Source organism: Pseudorasbora parva, chromosome 18, assembly GCF_024679245.1.
Source record: "Pseudorasbora parva isolate DD20220531a chromosome 18, ASM2467924v1, whole genome shotgun sequence".
NCBI classification, from domain to species: domain Eukaryota; kingdom Metazoa; phylum Chordata; class Actinopteri; order Cypriniformes; family Gobionidae; genus Pseudorasbora; species Pseudorasbora parva.
The window spans coordinates 39,662,961-39,680,004 of NC_090189.1; the positions used below are offsets into that span (position 1 = coordinate 39,662,961).

General features: G+C 44.1%; 1 protein-coding gene across 3 annotated transcripts in view; it reads right to left on the reverse strand.

The window, feature by feature from the left end:
* csf1rb (colony stimulating factor 1 receptor, b) overlaps positions 1–17,044 on the reverse strand; it is a 69,051-nt gene that overhangs the window by 22,665 nt on the left and 29,342 nt on the right. For 2 of the 3 annotated variants that reach the window (XM_067423938.1, XM_067423936.1), the window contains exons 6-14: positions 12,466–12,661; positions 12,177–12,298; positions 11,981–12,089; positions 7,045–7,238; positions 6,843–6,958; positions 6,642–6,768; positions 6,439–6,543; positions 2,476–2,586; positions 1,177–1,333 (exon numbers count right to left, since the gene is read on the reverse strand). In XM_067423938.1, coding sequence (XP_067280039.1) covers positions 1,177–1,333; positions 2,476–2,586; positions 6,439–6,543; positions 6,642–6,768; positions 6,843–6,958; positions 7,045–7,238; positions 11,981–12,089; positions 12,177–12,298; positions 12,466–12,661 — 1,237 coding nt within the window. The remainder of the gene's footprint in view (positions 1–1,176; positions 1,334–2,475; positions 2,587–6,438; positions 6,544–6,641; positions 6,769–6,842; positions 6,959–7,044; positions 7,239–11,980; positions 12,090–12,176; positions 12,299–12,465; positions 12,662–17,044) is intronic. The other variant, XM_067423939.1, reaches the window with a different exon arrangement.

Here is a 17,044-nt window from a genome sequence, read left to right on the forward strand (position 1 = left end):
ACAGCAGGGGGCGGTTACACTGAAGTCTCACAGCAGCCAATCACAGCAGGGGGCGGTTACACTGAAGTCTCACAGCAGCCATTCACATCAGGGGGCGTTTACACTGAAGTCTCACAGCAGCCAATCACAGCAGTGGGCGTTTACACAAGTCTCACAGCAGCCATTCACAGCAGTGGGCGTTTATACAAGTCTCACAGCAGCCAATCACAGCAGTGGGCGTTTACACAAGTCTCACAGCAGCCAATCACAGCAGTGGGCGTTTACACAAGTCTCACAGCAGCCATTCACAGCAGTGGGCGTTTACCCTGAAGTCTCACAGCAGCCAATCACAGCAGTGGGCGTTTACACTGAAGTCTCACAGCAGCCAATCACAGCAGTGGGCGTTTACCCAAGTCTCACAGCAGCCAATCACAGCAGTGGGCGTTTACCCTGAAGTCTCACAGCAGCCAATCACAGCAGTGGGCGTTTACACTGAAGTCTCACAGCAGCCAATCACAGCAGTGGGCGTTTACCCAAGTCTCACAGCAGCCGATCACAGCAGTGGGCGTTAACAAATGTCTCACAGCAGCCAATCACAGCAGTGGGCGTTTACACAAGTCTCACAGCAGCCAATCACAGCAGTGGGCGTTAACACAAGTCTCACAGCAGCCGATCACAGCAGTGGGCGTTAACACAAGTCTCACAGCAGCCAATCACAGCAGTGGGCGTTAACACATGTCTCACAGCAGCCAATCACAGCAGTGGGCGTTAACACAAGTCTCACAGCAGCCGTTCACAGCAGTGGGCGTTAACACATGTCTCACAGCAGCCAATCACAGAAGTGGGCGTTAATACATGTCTCACAGCAGCCAATCACAGCAGGGGGCGTTTACACTGAAGTCTCACAGCAGCCAATCACAGCAGGGGGCGTTTACACTGAAGTCTCACAGACACACCCCTTCAAACAGAGCGTTCAAATCAGATACTAAAATCAGGGTAGGAAAAATTACGTTTATTTCTAAATTATGATTTTTTTTTTTTGTTATAAAAATCCTGCTAACATTAAAACAATAAAGCAATGCAGTTCATGACCCCTTTAATATTGCTCAGACCTGTAATAATACAGCAATGATCACGATAAGAAGTGGTGCTACAAGTCAAGCCTTCCAGTATTATATGAAACAGACGTGAACATACCTTGCAGAATGGTTCATTTGAACTGTCACATTCTTGTAGAGGTTTGGATCCTCTGGGAAACTCTGAAGAAAAGTATTTGCAAATGTTTCTGCTCGTTGACGCAAGAAGTTGAGGAGATCACCATGGCAACAGTACTCTGTGATCATCAGCATCGGTCCTGTCAGATCAAAGTCAAATTCAGAGATCAACCGACTCTATTCACTATATACTGACACACTACTGATTCATTTTTTATTTTCAAGATTCTATAAACCTGTATTTATTGTGATTGCACAGAATTGCGTTTAATGCTGAAAAATATATTATGTAAGGGATAATGTCCACCCAGCAGGTTGTTATCGGAGAATAAACCCCGACAGAGTGATCAGGACCCCGACGCGAAGCGGAGCATCACTCTGAAGGGGTTTATTCTGCGATAACAACCGGCTGGGTGGACATTATCCCGCTTATTACACGGCTACTAGTCTCAAATAAATTAGACACAAAATATTGTCTTGAGATTAAATATTTTATTAGCTCTTACGCAAAGCTTCCGCGAAGAAAAACAGTTCCAAACTGCTTTAAGCCTTTATCTATTGCTGCTAAATGTTGAAAATGAATGCTGAAAGGGTGATGGGCGTCGGAACCATTGTGTGTGTGTGGGACAAGACCCACCCACTTTTTAAGAACAATGAATTGGACCCACTCACTTTTATCGTCTCTATTTCAGCACATGTCTGTTTACCTTGACTACCAATTAACCGAGAAACTTATTAAGAAAGTGCATGACAACTGTGAGGGGGGTTAATTTTTTTTATAACTCATTCGTTTACGTTATATAAAGCCTTAAAGTTCAGTTCGTCTCTACTTTACGCTTCAGAGCGGTTCTTGGGAATCCTATGGGTGACGTCACGGACACTACGTCCATTTTTTTACAGTCTATAGACCAATCACACAATAGTTCTCGGAAACCCACAAGAAAAAAGTTCTGCTCAGGTTATGTGTCGAGAACAAGCTGCGAGAACTCCCAAACTTTTTTTTCTCTGTTCTAATTCACACTGCGTGGTGGTTATTCGTCTGAACAAGCATTGATTTGCCTCTGATTTATGACATTTGTCTGTAATTTCACAAAACCTGCCAGTGAGTGAAAATCGGGGCTAAAATCATGCCGTGTAAACTCAGCATAAAGGAACTAAGGTCACTTTCACCAAATGTGTCTGCTAATTAATGAATTCATATTTCTTTCTAAATATGAAAGGAAGTGCTTTCTTTGATATAGATTTCACCGCTTTGTAATGTGAGAATATGTCTTTGACTTACCTTCCTGAGTACATGCCCCCAGCAGATTGACTATGTTTTCATGCGGCCCAATATAATTTAAGATCTTCAGCTCAGACATGAGCGCTTCTTTTTCTTCAAAGCGGGCACTAGCTGTTTGGGGAGGGCAGAAATAGAGAGATTGAATGAAAACCTCTGGTGTTGAGGTAACTGAGGTATTGGGTTATTGGATTAACCCTCATTCTGCAGTGGTCCAAAAATATGACAACAAAGCTCAGATGACAACATGACTTGATTTGCTCTACAGTGCATGAGGGTAAACTAATCTTGTATTTAGCAATGTGTTTAGTGTCTCAATCGCTATATCACTGTCACAAAAGCATATAATGTGACGATTCTCTCTGAACAATCACTGATCTGCAGTGTTGACAAGTCGCTTTTTAGTATCGGTAAGGCACGCTTGGAACCTGAATTGAGGTGGTACTATTTAAGCGAACAGTACTGAGCCATACCGAAACCGCACCATGCAGTGGAAAAGTGCCAAAAAGCGAGCTGTACCGAGCCGTACCATGCATGTCACGTACACACAAAGGAAATGGTGCGAGGACTCAAGTGCAGAAAAGGATATATTTATTTATAACAAATAAAACATAAACTCAAAACAAAACCCACGAGGGGGAAAAACACACAATAGAATAATAAAATATAAACTTAAACAAACCAACAGAATCACAGGGAGAACGGGAGACGCAGACATTACACAAGGATCCAACACAGACTGACAAACACAAGGAGCTTATAAAGGGAAGAAATCAAGAGGGAACAGGTGGGAGAAATCAACACTAATCAGATAACAAGGGGGAGGGATCAGACAATGACAGGAGCACATGCAAGACATGACAAAACCCACATGTGCACACAAGACAGGACAGGCATGTGACATTACCCCCTCCTTAAGGAGCGGCTACCAGACGCTCCACTAGGGACGGGCGGGACGGGAGGGACCGACCAGGGGGGCACGGGAGGGACAGACCAGGGGGGCACGGGAGGGACAGACCAGGGGGGCACGGCAGGGACAGACCAGGGCGGCACGGGAGGGACAGACCAGGGCGGCACGGGAGGGACAGACCAGGGCGGCACGGGAGGGACAGACCAGGGCGGGACAGGGGAAACAAACAAGGAAGGAACAGACAAGGGAGGGGTCAACAAGGGAAACATGGGGAAAACAAAAAGTTCAGGAGGCCATGGTGGCACACAAAGTTCGAATGACCAGGGCGGCCCGCCGAAGTCGGGAGGCCCACCGAGTTCAGGTGGCCGGGGCGGCCCGCAGAGTTCAGGCGGCCAGGGCGGCATGGGTAGAGCAGGGCGCCAGGGAGGCACGGTGAGAGCAGGACTCCTGGGTGGTGCGGTCAGTGCAGGGAGCGCCAGGGAGGTGCGGTGAGAGCAGGACGCCTCAGAGTCGCACGGAGAGCAGGACGCCTCAGCGGTGCACGGAGAGCAGGACGCCTCAGCGGCGCACGGAGAGCAGGACGCCTCAGCGGCGCACGGAGAGCAGGACGCCTCAGCGGCGCACGGAGAGCAGGACGCCTCAGCGGCGCACGGAGAGCAGGACGCCTCAGCGGCGCACGGAGAGCAGGACGCCTCAGCGGCGCACGGAGAGCAGGACTGCTCAGGGGCGCAGGGAGAGCTGGGGGCCTCAGGGGCGCAGGGAGAGCAGGGCGCCTCAGCGGCGCAGAGAGAGCAGGGCGCCTCAGCGGCGCAGGCAGGGCGTTGGGGAAACTTCTCCAGTCCAGCAGTATCCACCGGCACTGGGACCACCGGAATACGATCTGCTGGCATTGGGACCACCGGAACATGATCTGCCGGAACTGGGACCACCGGAACACGATCCACCGGCACAGGGACCACCGGAACACGATCCACCGGAACTGAGACCACCGGCACACAATCCACCGGAACTGGGACCACCGGAACTGCCTCCGGGGCTTCGGATAAAGCCCTGTGCTCCTTCCACGCATGCAGGACTGCCACCACAAAGCATCCCATCACAGCCCTCCAGGCCGTTTCCGGACTCGGGACCACCGGAACGGAGTCCACCGGCACAGGGACCACCGGAACACGATCCACCGGCACAGGGACCACCGGAACACGATCCACCGGCACAGGGACCACCGGAACACGATCCACCGGCACAGGGACCACCGGAACACGATCCACCGGCACAGGGACCACCGGAACACGATCCACCGGCACAGGGACCACCGGAGCACGATCCACCGGCACAGGGACCACCGGAGCACGATCCACCGGCACAGGGACCACCGGAACATGATCCACCGGCACAGGGACCACCGGCCCACGATCCACCGGAACTGGGACCACCGGAGTGGTGGATGACACCCTGTGCTTTTCCCAAGCATGCAGGACTGCCACCACAAACCCTCCCATTACGGCCCTCCAGGCCATGTCTGGACTCGGGATTCCCGGACTCGGGACCCCCGGAACTGGCACCGAGGGAGAACTTCTCTGCTGAGTCCTCATAGTATGGTTGGATCCTTCTGTCACGTACACACAAAGGAAATGGTGCGAGGACTCAAGTGCAGAAAAGGATATATTTATTTATAACAAATAAAACATAAACTCAAAACAAAACCCACGAGGGGGAAAAACACACAATAGAATAATAAAATATAAACTTAAACAAACCAACAGAATCACAGGGAGAACGGGAGACGCAGACATTACACAAGGATCCAACACAGACTGACAAACACAAGGAGCTTATAAAGGGAAGAAATCAAGAGGGAACAGGTGGGAGAAATCAACACTAATCAGATAACAAGGGGGAGGGATCAGACAATGACAGGAGCACATGCAAGACATGACAAAACCCACATGTGCACACAAGACAGGACAGGCATGTGACAATGCAGTGGAAAAGCGTCATATAAAAGCCTGAATTTTATGTAAAGGACTGAGCAGTTTTTGCCTGGAAATTCAAGATTATGTGGTGGTTACACAAGCTTCTGAACGCCTCTCTTCCATTTAATAACACGTTAAATGTTCAGGATAATGCCTAAAAAGCCATTCTGTACTGTAATGTCACCGTGTCATGGAAAGAATAGGGATTAATTCAAACTATAGTTCATATAGCAGGAGGTCAGGTGATGAAGCGTGTCAACAAGAGGATAAAAGGGCACCTAAATTAGCACCGGAAGACCAAGTGTATTAAAGACCAAGTGTTAAATGGAATATTTAATATATAAAGAAGCCTAGACTTTTGACAAATGTAACAGCTTATCATGGGAACAAAATAACTAGAAATCTGATCATTTGAGTCATCAATTTTGTGAGAGTCCAGATTTCTATTTCTGCTTTTCTTTAGCTTCACACTTGAAACTTCATCACAGAGTCAAGCTAAATTCACTGAAGTCTTTATTATTAAATCCTAATCCTTTCTTTGTTATATTCTGAGTATCTGAGATATTCATACATTCAAACCAAAACCAAAGATAACATTTTCTCTCATTATCAGTTTATTTGCTATAGTTTAGAAAATGGTGATACAATATGACGAGAACCCGGAGTTAAACTGTGTCAGAACAAATTCATCTAGATAATTTCCGATAACTTTTAGATTCAACTATACAGTTAGATGATGCCAATTTAGCTCAACCAATGACCAAGCAATGCTTCATTTTCTTCAGTCTGTGGTGTCAAAGGTCACATTAGAAAGTCAAGAAAAAAACGCTTCAGCAAAACATGGTGTCTGAATAATTTTGGTCCCAAACTGTTATCAATTTTACTGGTAGTCACTGTATGAAGAATTTTGGGGTATAATATGTCACAGAGTTTACTATACTAAAGTTTCCTGCACACACTAGTAAAAATTATATCTGCTGTCTGAATCATTTTTGGTTTGACTGCATATTCACTCCAAATATATTCATTCTGAAAAATTGATAAAAATCTACTCAAATTTGTTATAACATGCATTGAACTTACGCTTGAGCATTTTCACCGCCACGCGTGTAACGGTTTCGTCCTTGACAAGCCCATAAGCGGTTGCTTGCACCACCTTCCCAAAAGCTCCTGCTCCTAGAACTTGTCCTGAAGTAAAAGCAATGGTTTGTTTATTACAATGGTTATTTCTTATCATTAATAACAACAAAACTATGATAATGTAAAACATTACATGGCTACAGTACCAAGCTTCAGCTTATTTCGAGGGAACTCCAGTTTTTTGTTGTACGGAAGTTGGGTGGGGTCAATGAATGTGTAATTGTTCCCATCATTCATCTCAATGATTTTCCACTGGATTTCATATTTATGTGCCTTAAAACAAAAAAGCGGTTAAATTATTTACATTTATTTTGTCATTTCTGTGTCCAACAGACATGCAAAAACACCTTTCTGTGCTTGTAGAAGAGGATCAGCATCCATAAGATGGCCACAGCGAAGGCTCCGGAGAGGATGACAGTGATCATCACTGAAGTTGACCACACTGATGTATTGCCAGGAACATCTATAGATATTAGAGGGGCATCAGATGACAACATTTCCAATGCACAAAATGGTGCTCAATTGCAGGGATATTGACATTTTTCTTACATGAAATTTTAAAGGTGAAGATGTCACGATCTTCTCCAACAATGTTTGTAGCCACACACTCGAAGGTTAAATTAGTGTTTGCGTTAGTCACCGGTAACACACTTTTCACCAACACTGGCTCATTCTCTCTGGCATGTCCCAAAGTGGACTGGGTGGCTGTTAATTCCACAGCTGATGTATGGTTGTATTTACACCTGTCACACAATCATATTAAAATAGGAAAATGAAAAGCCTAATTTCATATATATATATATATATATATATATATATATATATATATATATATATATATATATATATATATATATATATATATATATATATATATATATATATATATATATATATATATATATATATATACACTCAACTAAATGATTATTAGGAACACCTGTTCAATTTCTCATTAATGCAGTTATCTAATCAGAATGGGAAAGAAAGGTGATTTAAGCAATTTGCAGCGTATTATTATTTCACAATCTGCTCAGTTACTGGGATTTTCACACACAACCATTTCTAGAGTTTATAAAGAATGGTGTGAAAAGGGAAGAACATCCAGTTTGCAGCAGTCTTCTGGACAAAAATGCCTTGTTGATGCTCGAGGTCAGAGGAGAATGGGCCGACTGATTCAAGCTGATAGAAGAGCAACTTTGACTTAAATAACCACTCGTTACAACCGAGGTATGCAGCAAAGCATTTGTGAAGCCACAACACACACAACCTTGAGGCGGATGGGCTACAACAGCAGAAGACCCCACCAGGTACCACTCATACCACAAATAGGTTCACGAGTTCACACTTACATATAATTATATAGAGTAATATAAATGCGTATTTGGCGTGCTGTCCGGGGGGAGGGATTCGAGCTCGAACTTGGCCCGAACCCAGAGTACCCCCCCCCCCCTGTGTAAGTGGTTAGAACTAAAAGAGCAAAATGTGGAGAAGGGGTGGAGGAGGGATGCTGATAAACTGTCAACAGAATGGAGGTAAGACTGCTGTGTATATATATGCACCTCTCGTTGATTAGCTGAGTGCTATCCACCTGTGTCAATTATCTGAAAGCCCTCCTCCCGAATCTTTGTTAATTAACATCGTTTCACGAGTTCACACTTACATATAATTATATAGAGTAATATAAATGCGTATTTGGCGTGCTGTCCGGGGGGAGGGATTCGAGCTCGAACTTGGCCCGAACCCAGAGTACCCCCCAAAAAATGCTGAGCATAGGACAGCCGCCTGGCTAATTACCCCCCAAAAAGCTGAGCTTGGCGGGCTGGCATTCGGGAAAGGGCCTGGTTGCTTGACCAGGGGGCCCCTGATGTTGTTTTGGTGTGCGTAGGTGGTAGATTGTCTAAAAGAAGAACAAACGGGAAAAGAGAAATATGAGAGAAACAACAACAATAAAACATTTCCTTACTGTGTGGAAACTTTCCACTCTTTCACGCTGCGTGGAAACTTTCCACTCTTTCACGCTGCGTGGAAACTTTCCACTCTTTCACGCTGCGTGGAAACTTTCCGCTCTTTCACGCTGCGTGGAAACTTTCCGCTCTTTCACGCTGCGTGGGAACTTTCCGCTCTTTCACGCTGCGTGGAAACTTTCCACTCTTTCACGCTGCGTGGAAACTTTCCACTCTTTCACGCTACGTGGAAACTTTCCACTCTTTCACGCTACGTGGAAACTTTCCACTCTTTCGCGCTGCGTGGAAACATTCCACTCTTTCGTGCTGCGTGGAAGCTTTCCACTTTCTTTTGTGCTGGGTGGCAACTTTCCACTCTTTCGTGCTGCGTGGAAACTTTCCACTCTCTTTTGTGCTGCGTGGGAACTTCCCGGTGGCTCGCTGAAAAACATGAAAGAACAGCATGAGTGTATGACTGGGAGATTAATTGCTTCATCCGCTGGGCCGGTGGCGACCCGGAGGATTTTAGCCGATAAGGGTTTGGTGGGCTTTTTTGATGTGGAAACGGTTGGTCCTGATGTATCTTTGGAAAGCGTCTGAGGACCATCTCCCGAGATCTTGGATCTGCTGTTGGGAGAGGCCTTTTTGAGCTGCTGTGGTTGCAGCGCCAATGCGGAATGAATGGCTTGAGAAGTTTTTTGCTGGGACACCTGACTGCTGGAGAACAGATTTTAGATGTTTTTGGAACCAAAAGCGTGTCACGGGTTTGTTTGATTCGTCTGTGAATAGAGGTTCCAGGGGAGATTTAGCTTGGGAATTTCTCCATTGGAGATAAGCCAGAACTGACTGGTATGGATGAATTGGTGATGAGAGATTAAAAATGTAGATAAAATGGCCTTTTTTGGTTTGGTCAGTCTTACTTCGCTTAATCAAATAGGAGATTGTTTCTCCATCTAGTACTGATAAGTCTGAGATGGTGGGATGGCTTTTAGGGTCGAATTTTGAAGTGATAGCGAGTTCTGAGCATCTGAGAAACCCAAAAAAGGCTAGGATAAACATGGCGTCGAGTGTCCGGGCGGTATGGAGAGGTTGGTAGCCTGTGCGGAGGGTACGGATACAGTTGTTGAGGATGTCTAGTGTTATGGGTTGTCTGGTGTCAGGACGGGTGGGCTGAGATTTTTGAATCCCTTTGATCAGGAGGGAGGTTTGTGAGTTATTTATCTCCTGAGAAGGAGCACCATACATCAGTTTGTGGAAATACTGAATGCCGCTCAGGTAACCTTTAATAGACCCAACTTGGAGGCCTTTAATGGTATTGAGGTAGGAAATAAACGAGGTGATTGAAAGGAGAGTGAAATCGGGGAACGGTATGTTGTAGGAAATGTGGAATGCTTTGAAATTTCTCCAAGCGGTCACGTAGGATTGGAGGGTCCTAGGAGACACCGCTTGGAGGATGGCGTCGAGCGACGCGTTGAGTAGGGGTTTTAGCGGGTGGGTTACGGGAATATTAGTTGCGAATAGTGAGGTACTGGAGTTGGGAATTTGTCCGCCTCTGGAGCCAGCGTCCTGAATTTCTGCAAGGATCTGTGCACGGATGGTTTGTGCCACTGGAGGCGGTTCCAAGGCGAGTGCGTTGGATGGCACGGGCATCGATGTTGCTGTGAATAGAGTGTGTTGTGATTTAGCCTGCAGGGAAGAGTTAGGATGGTTAAACGCCGGGGCTGCGAATGTCGGCGGCAGCCTCCCGCTTTGATTACCCTCTGTGGCTTGGGAGAAAAAGTTAGTCGGAGGAAAGGAAGGAAATGAAGGTTGGTAGAGTGAATTGTGCGCTTGAACTGCAAGCGGGGGCGTGCTCGCGCTTGTTTGCGCTACCGGAGCTGCGGGCCACTGGCTGTGGGCGGGGTTAAAACCTGCTGGATAGAATGTTTGGAAAGTTTGGGCCTGTGCCGCTAGCTGGTTTCGCCTAGCGGTAGCATCTGCTACAGGCGCTGGAGGCCACTGGAAAGGAAGAGTGTTATGAACTGTGGGAGCATAGACCTGAGAAGCTGTGGGAAGGCCGGCGTGCCCGGCTGCATACGGCGCTGCGGCCGCAGAAGCCGCGGTGAAGAGTTGAGTCGCGTCAGGCAGTGGGGGAGGCCCAGCTCCCGCGGGATCTGGTGTGCGGCCCAGGCTAGCTGAAGGCCTGTTGTCGCGGCTCGCAGGGCAGAGCGAGCTGGATCTTGATGGTGGTGTTTGCACTCTGCGGGCTCTGCTCCGCTTTTGGGCCGACTTGGGCTTAGGAGAGAGGTTAGTTTCTTGCAAAGACACATAAAGATCATACAATTCTGCTTTGTTTAATTTCCGCGAAGCCTGTATGTCCGCGTTACCCAGCGCCTGCCTCAATCCTGCTACGGTCCACTTCCCGATAGGTGGGATTGTCGGGACGGCCGAGCGGTAGGAGGAGGCTGGGGAGGAGGATGGAAGTCTTGCTGGGGGTGGTGAAGATTGGCCTCGGCGTCTTGGCGGGCGCAAGCCTGATCGAGCAGGTGTGCGGCCGCGCGAAGATGCCTGGGGCTCGATTCCAATGACCAGCGGCAGCTGGATGTCACTGGTGCCGGCTGGATGCGGCGGCGAATCCCTGGGGGTGTCGCTTTCATCGTTGGACGAATGGCTTGGGCGTTGAGACATTTTTTTTAGCACACGGCGAGCCAATATGCTGATAAACTGTCAACAGAATGGAGGTAAGACTGCAGTGTATATATATGCACCTCTCGTTGATTAGCTGAGTGCTATCCACCTGTGTCAATTATCTGAAAGCCCTCCTCCCGAATCTTTGTTAATTAACATCGTAAAAAGAGGCTACAATTTGCACAAGCTCACCAAAATTGGACAGTTGAAGACTGGAAAAATGTTGCCTGGTCTGATGAGTCTCGATTTCTGTTGAGACATTTAGATGGTAAAGTCAGAATTTGGCGTAAACAGAATGAGAACATGGATCCATCATGCCTTGTTACCACTGTGCAGGCTGCTGGTGGTGGTGTAATGGTGTGGGGGATGTTTTCTTGGCACACTTTAGGCCCCTTAGTGCCAATTGGGCATCGTTTAAATGCCACGGCCTACCTGATCATTGTTTCTGACCATGTCCATCCCTTTATGACCACCATGTACCCATCCTCTGATGGCTACTTCCAGCAGGATAATGCACCATGTCACAAAGCTCGAATCATTTCAAATTGTTTTTTTGACCATGACAATGAGTTCACTGCACTAAAATGGCCCCCACAGTCCCCAGATCTCAACCCAATAGAGCATCTTTGGGATGTGGTGGAACGGGAGCTTCGTGCCCTGGATGTGCATCCCACAAATCTCCATCAACTGCAGGATGCTCTCCTATCAATATGGGCCAACATTTCTAAAGAATGCTTTCAGCAGCTTGTTGAATCAATGCCACATAGAACTAAGGCAGTTCTGAAGGCGAAAGGGGGTCAAACACAGTATTAGTATGGTGTTCCTAATAATCCTTTAGATGAGGGTGTATGATTTGCGAAAAGAAGACATACATAGCTCTGGAATCTTCACACTGGAACCACTGAATCCTGGGTATGGGATAACCAGTCGCCACACAAGTGGCAATGCCATTTACCCACTTAATTGCAGTGTTAGGCTTATCTGTATGTTTGGAAAGACAAAAAAGATAAATCTTTGGTTTCATTCATTTATGAAAACATTTGATCGCTAACAAGCAAAGTGACTTACGGTAGACATGAACTGTAAAAACAATTGAGGCATTGACTCTGGCACTTCTGGCAGTGAAGATGTACTGACCATATTCTTGTACTCCAACTTTTCTCAGCAGGATTGTGGACATATTGCTGTTACTGTCGAATATAAACACAAGGTCAGTGTCACTAACAAACAGAGCTTGTGCAGAGCTTGGTTATAAACATTCTTACAAATATCTTCTTTTGTGTTCAGTAGAACAAATACATTTATACAGGTTTGAAACGACATGAAAAAAAAAAGTTGAACTAAACGTCTGTTTAACCTTTTATGCATCCTGTGAAATATTTCCTCGTGGGTGTGATTAGATTTGGGAGTTTTCCAAGATACCCATTCAACTTCTGGATATGCGTCAATCTGCACACTAAGTTTAACGATATCCCCTTGCATCACCTCAATATCCGTTTGGTTCACTTTGTGTTCAGAGGACAGGATTGGAGTAAGCCTTATGTAAGGCTGATCTGGAAGAAAACACCAAGACCACGACACAGTTTCAAAGACAAATCTTAAATCAGTAACACTTTAGAATATGGTTCTGTCATTAATGAATAACAACACACACTGTATAAAAAGGCAACATGCTGCACAGTGTTTTTGAGTTTACTTAACTTTTACACAAAGTAGTTCACTCAACTTCATTAACTGAGTAAGGTCATATGTTTCCCAATTTAAGATATTTTGTTCAGCTGATTGAGTTATCATTATTTATTTATTTGTCTGTACTTTTTATATCACCATCATGGTGATTAGTGGTTTCTTTAGTTTGGCAGTTTGATGACTTTTTTAATGCTTTAGTGTTTCTCTGGCTGCTGAATAAGAATTTAATCAATGTGTAGTGGCTTAATTCACTGATTTTATGACTTGAGTTTAATATGAGCAATATATTATTAACTTTTTTTGTGATTCTAGAAAAGATTCAACATATTTTAATCAGAGAAGCTGAATAAGGTTTAAAACCAATTGTACATTAAGCAATTTGACCTCATGTGAGATTTACTCCCACAGACATCAAGAATCAGCCGATGAATCTCAACAATGGTGACATGCTTCATGCCTCAATGCATGCTGGGAGCCGTGGATGAGTTTTGAATGATGCACCCAGAATGCATTGTTAACTTGTAACAATCACATTTACAATTAATACTAAGGTTCAACAATTGTTGAGCCAACTTATTTTCACTGGTTAAGCCAACATGTTTGTATTTAATTGTCTAGTTGAATTGCCCAGTTAAAACATAATCATTAGCCTACATTTTTGTGAGTTGGAATTTTTTTTATTTATTTTTTTTACAGCGGAACAAATGAGTAAACGCACTATTAAGATATTTATAGGCTACTTTTATTTTTTGACTATCCCAACTCCTACTCTAAACCTACCCACTTCTCAACATTATAACAGGTTAATAAAAGTCGGCTACAATCAAGTTTTAATTGCAAAAACTCAGTATAAAAGTATCAACTCAAGTCTTCCGGAGTCGATATCTTTATGTGAAGAACATCAAACATTTAAGACTTGATCTTAAAGTTTTAATGATGAAAATGATGATCCAATCGCTCAGTAAACGCTCACACTCCACTTAGTCATATCTCATTCAAAAGATACACCTGACTCTAGCATGACACAATCGGTCATGTCTCACGAGACACACGAGAGCCATAGCGTAATATGCGGGTGATATATGGCTGGGACATGTCCCCACCACTTTTTGAAACATCTTGCTGCACAGATGAACCTAGCTAATACAAAAAAACAAAAACATATCTGGTTAACTAGAAGAGCATCATTTCATTCATTTGTTAAATAAAATACGATCTGGTGCTCGTTGCCGCTATTAATATTGTCGTGGATTTCTCTTGTGGCTTAATCACCAAATAAAATGCACAAAAACTGTCCCTAATCTTGATAGGCTACAACCACTGATGATATTCGGTTTAGATGCAAGAATTAAACATGAGATCTATATCAATACATTAACTATTTATTGATTTATCTTAATATACATTTTTCCTGCAATTGTTATTGTCCATATTTCACATTTGATATAACATTGTATTAGCAATGCTAACCCCCCAATTATGCAAATTATGGTTGAAAATAAGTATTTGGTCAATAACAAAAGTTCATCTCAATACTTTGTTATATACCCTTTGTTGGCAATGGAGGAGGTCAAACATTTTCAGTAAGTCGCCACAAGGTTTTTACACACTGTTGCTGGTAGTTTGGCCCATTCCTCCATGCAGATCTCCTCTAGAGCAGTGATGTTTTGGGGCTGTCACTGGGCAACACGGATCTCAACTCCCTCCAAAGATTGTCTATGGGGTTGAGATATAGAGACTGGCTAGGCCACACCATGACATTGAAATGCTTCTTACGAAGCCACTCCTTCGTTCCCCAGGTGGTGTGTTTGAGATCATTGTCATGCTGAAAGACTCAGCCATGTTTCATTGTCCATATAATTCCATATCATATTTCATTGTCAATGCCCTTGCTTATGGAAGGAGGTTTTTACTCAAAATCTCATGATACATGGCCCCATTCATTCTTTTCTTTATACGGATCAGTCGTCCTGGTCCCTTTGTAGAAAAACAGCCCCAAAGCATGATGTTTCCACCCCCATGCTTAACAGTAGGTACGGTACAACTCAGCATTCTTTCTCCTCCAAACACGACAAGTTGAGTTTTTACCCAAAACTTCTATTTTGGTTTCATCTGACCATTTGACATTCTCCCAATCCTCTTCTGGATCATCCAAATGCTCTCTAGCAAACTTCAGATGGACCTGGACATGTACTGGCTTAAGCAGGGGGACATAACTGGCACTGCAGGATTTGAGTCCCTGGCGGAGTAATGTGTTACTGATGGTAGCCCTTTGTTACTTTGGTCCCAGCTCTCTGCAGGTAATTCTCTAGGTCCCCTCGTGTGGTTCTGGGATTTTTGCTCACCGTTCTTGTGATCATTTTGACCCCCCGGGGTGAGATCTTGCGTGGTGCCCCAGATCGAGGGAGATTATCAGTGGTCTTTCATGTCTTCCATTTTCTAAAAAATGTTCCCACAGTTGATTTCTTCACACCAAACTGCTTACCTCTTGGAGATTCAGTCTTCCCAGCCTGGTGCAGGTCTACACTTTTGTTTCTGGTGTCCTTTGACAGCTCTTTGGTCTTGGCCATAGTGGAGTTTGGAGTCTGACTGTTTGAGGTTGTGGACAGGTGTCTTTTATACTACTAACGAGTTCAAAAAGCTGCCATTAATACAGGTAACAAGTGGAGGACAGAGGGGCCTCTTAAAGAAAAAGTTACAAGTCTGTGAGAGCCAGAAATCTTGCTTTTTTGTAGGTGACCAAATGCTTATTTTCCAACATAATTTGCAGTTGAAGTGTACCTATGATGAAAATTCCTCTCTCATGTTTTTAAGTGGGAGAACTTGGTGGCTGACTAAATACTTTTTTGCCCCACTGTATGTCCTACCCACTTTTTAAAACAAAGTTACGCCACTGATGAGAGTCAATTACATTTCACAATCAAAGCTGACATAATGACGCAATTGGTCACGTGTGTCACATATGCTCTGTGTCTTTTCTTGGATTTTTGCGTTGAAGTGTCCCCTGTGCGTTTTTTGTAGTTCTTTGCAGCGTTTTATGTTGACTAGTCTCCCCAGGTGTTTCCCATTTACCACACCCCTTGTTATCTTGTTAAGCTAGTCTTCCCTGTGTATATGTAGTGCTTGTATCTTACTGGTGTTTGTGGGTTGTTGTACATGTAATGGTGGCTTCTAGGTCTTGTATCCTAGTGGTCTTTGTTCCTTTGTTTTTTTTATTCCTGGAGTTCTTTGTTCAATGTGTTATTTTATTGAAAACCCTGCATTTTGATCCTCACCTTCGCCTGCATTCTCCTGCACGTTATAACGAGACACACGAGAGCCAATTAATTATCACAATCAAATCGTAATGTTTCTTCAGGCAGCAATTTATGAATGTGTGCATGATCTTCGTGGATAGAGACTCAGATCACTTTTGGGGATTTTCTTTACACAAATCAATCGTTTGGCCTCGGGACACTTAGAATATTTGTACTTTTTGAGTAAATTGTGCCTGTAGTGCCTGTTATATCCTGTGTTTTATCATATAATGCACAAATGGGTAGATTTAGGGATGGGGTTGGGTAACGTTTTCAAACGTGTCTAAATAGCGTAACGTTAAATTAAAAAACTAAATAAATGTAAATAAAATGACGCTGGCGGATAAAATTGAGAATCCAACATGTCATAATGCAATATCATAACCCAATATTTAATTATCATGATGATAATCATGCCCAACACGTCTGTGTATAACGGCAAAGGTTTTTACCTTTGTGTTAAAAAGTGATGCAGAATTGGGAGTGAGAACCTGTTGCCCAGAGGACTACTGATAACTAATACAGATTCATAATTAACATGAATAATGCATAATATATAATTAATTCTAAAGTGAAGGTCATAGTATCCCATCAGTAATGACTCAAGTATTACCAAATCCCTTAGTATTTAAGTAAGTATTTACTAATGATTTGGATCAGTAATCTAAAGTAAAAAACACAATAGCTCTATAGTAATGATTGAAGTCATTGTAAGCTTTTGAGGTTTTTGTAAGTTTTTGGATAGTAATGGATTCTGACAGATATGGTAACACTTAAATAATTATTAGTGGGTTACCAATAGGGAAGCGCGGGGAACCTAACGCGGAACCTGGTTTACTATGACCTGCATATTTATTATTATGTTAATTATGAATCTGTAGCTCTTAGTCCTCTGGCAGTTGTGAAAAAATATAGTTAATGATTATAATATTGAACTACTACATTTAACTG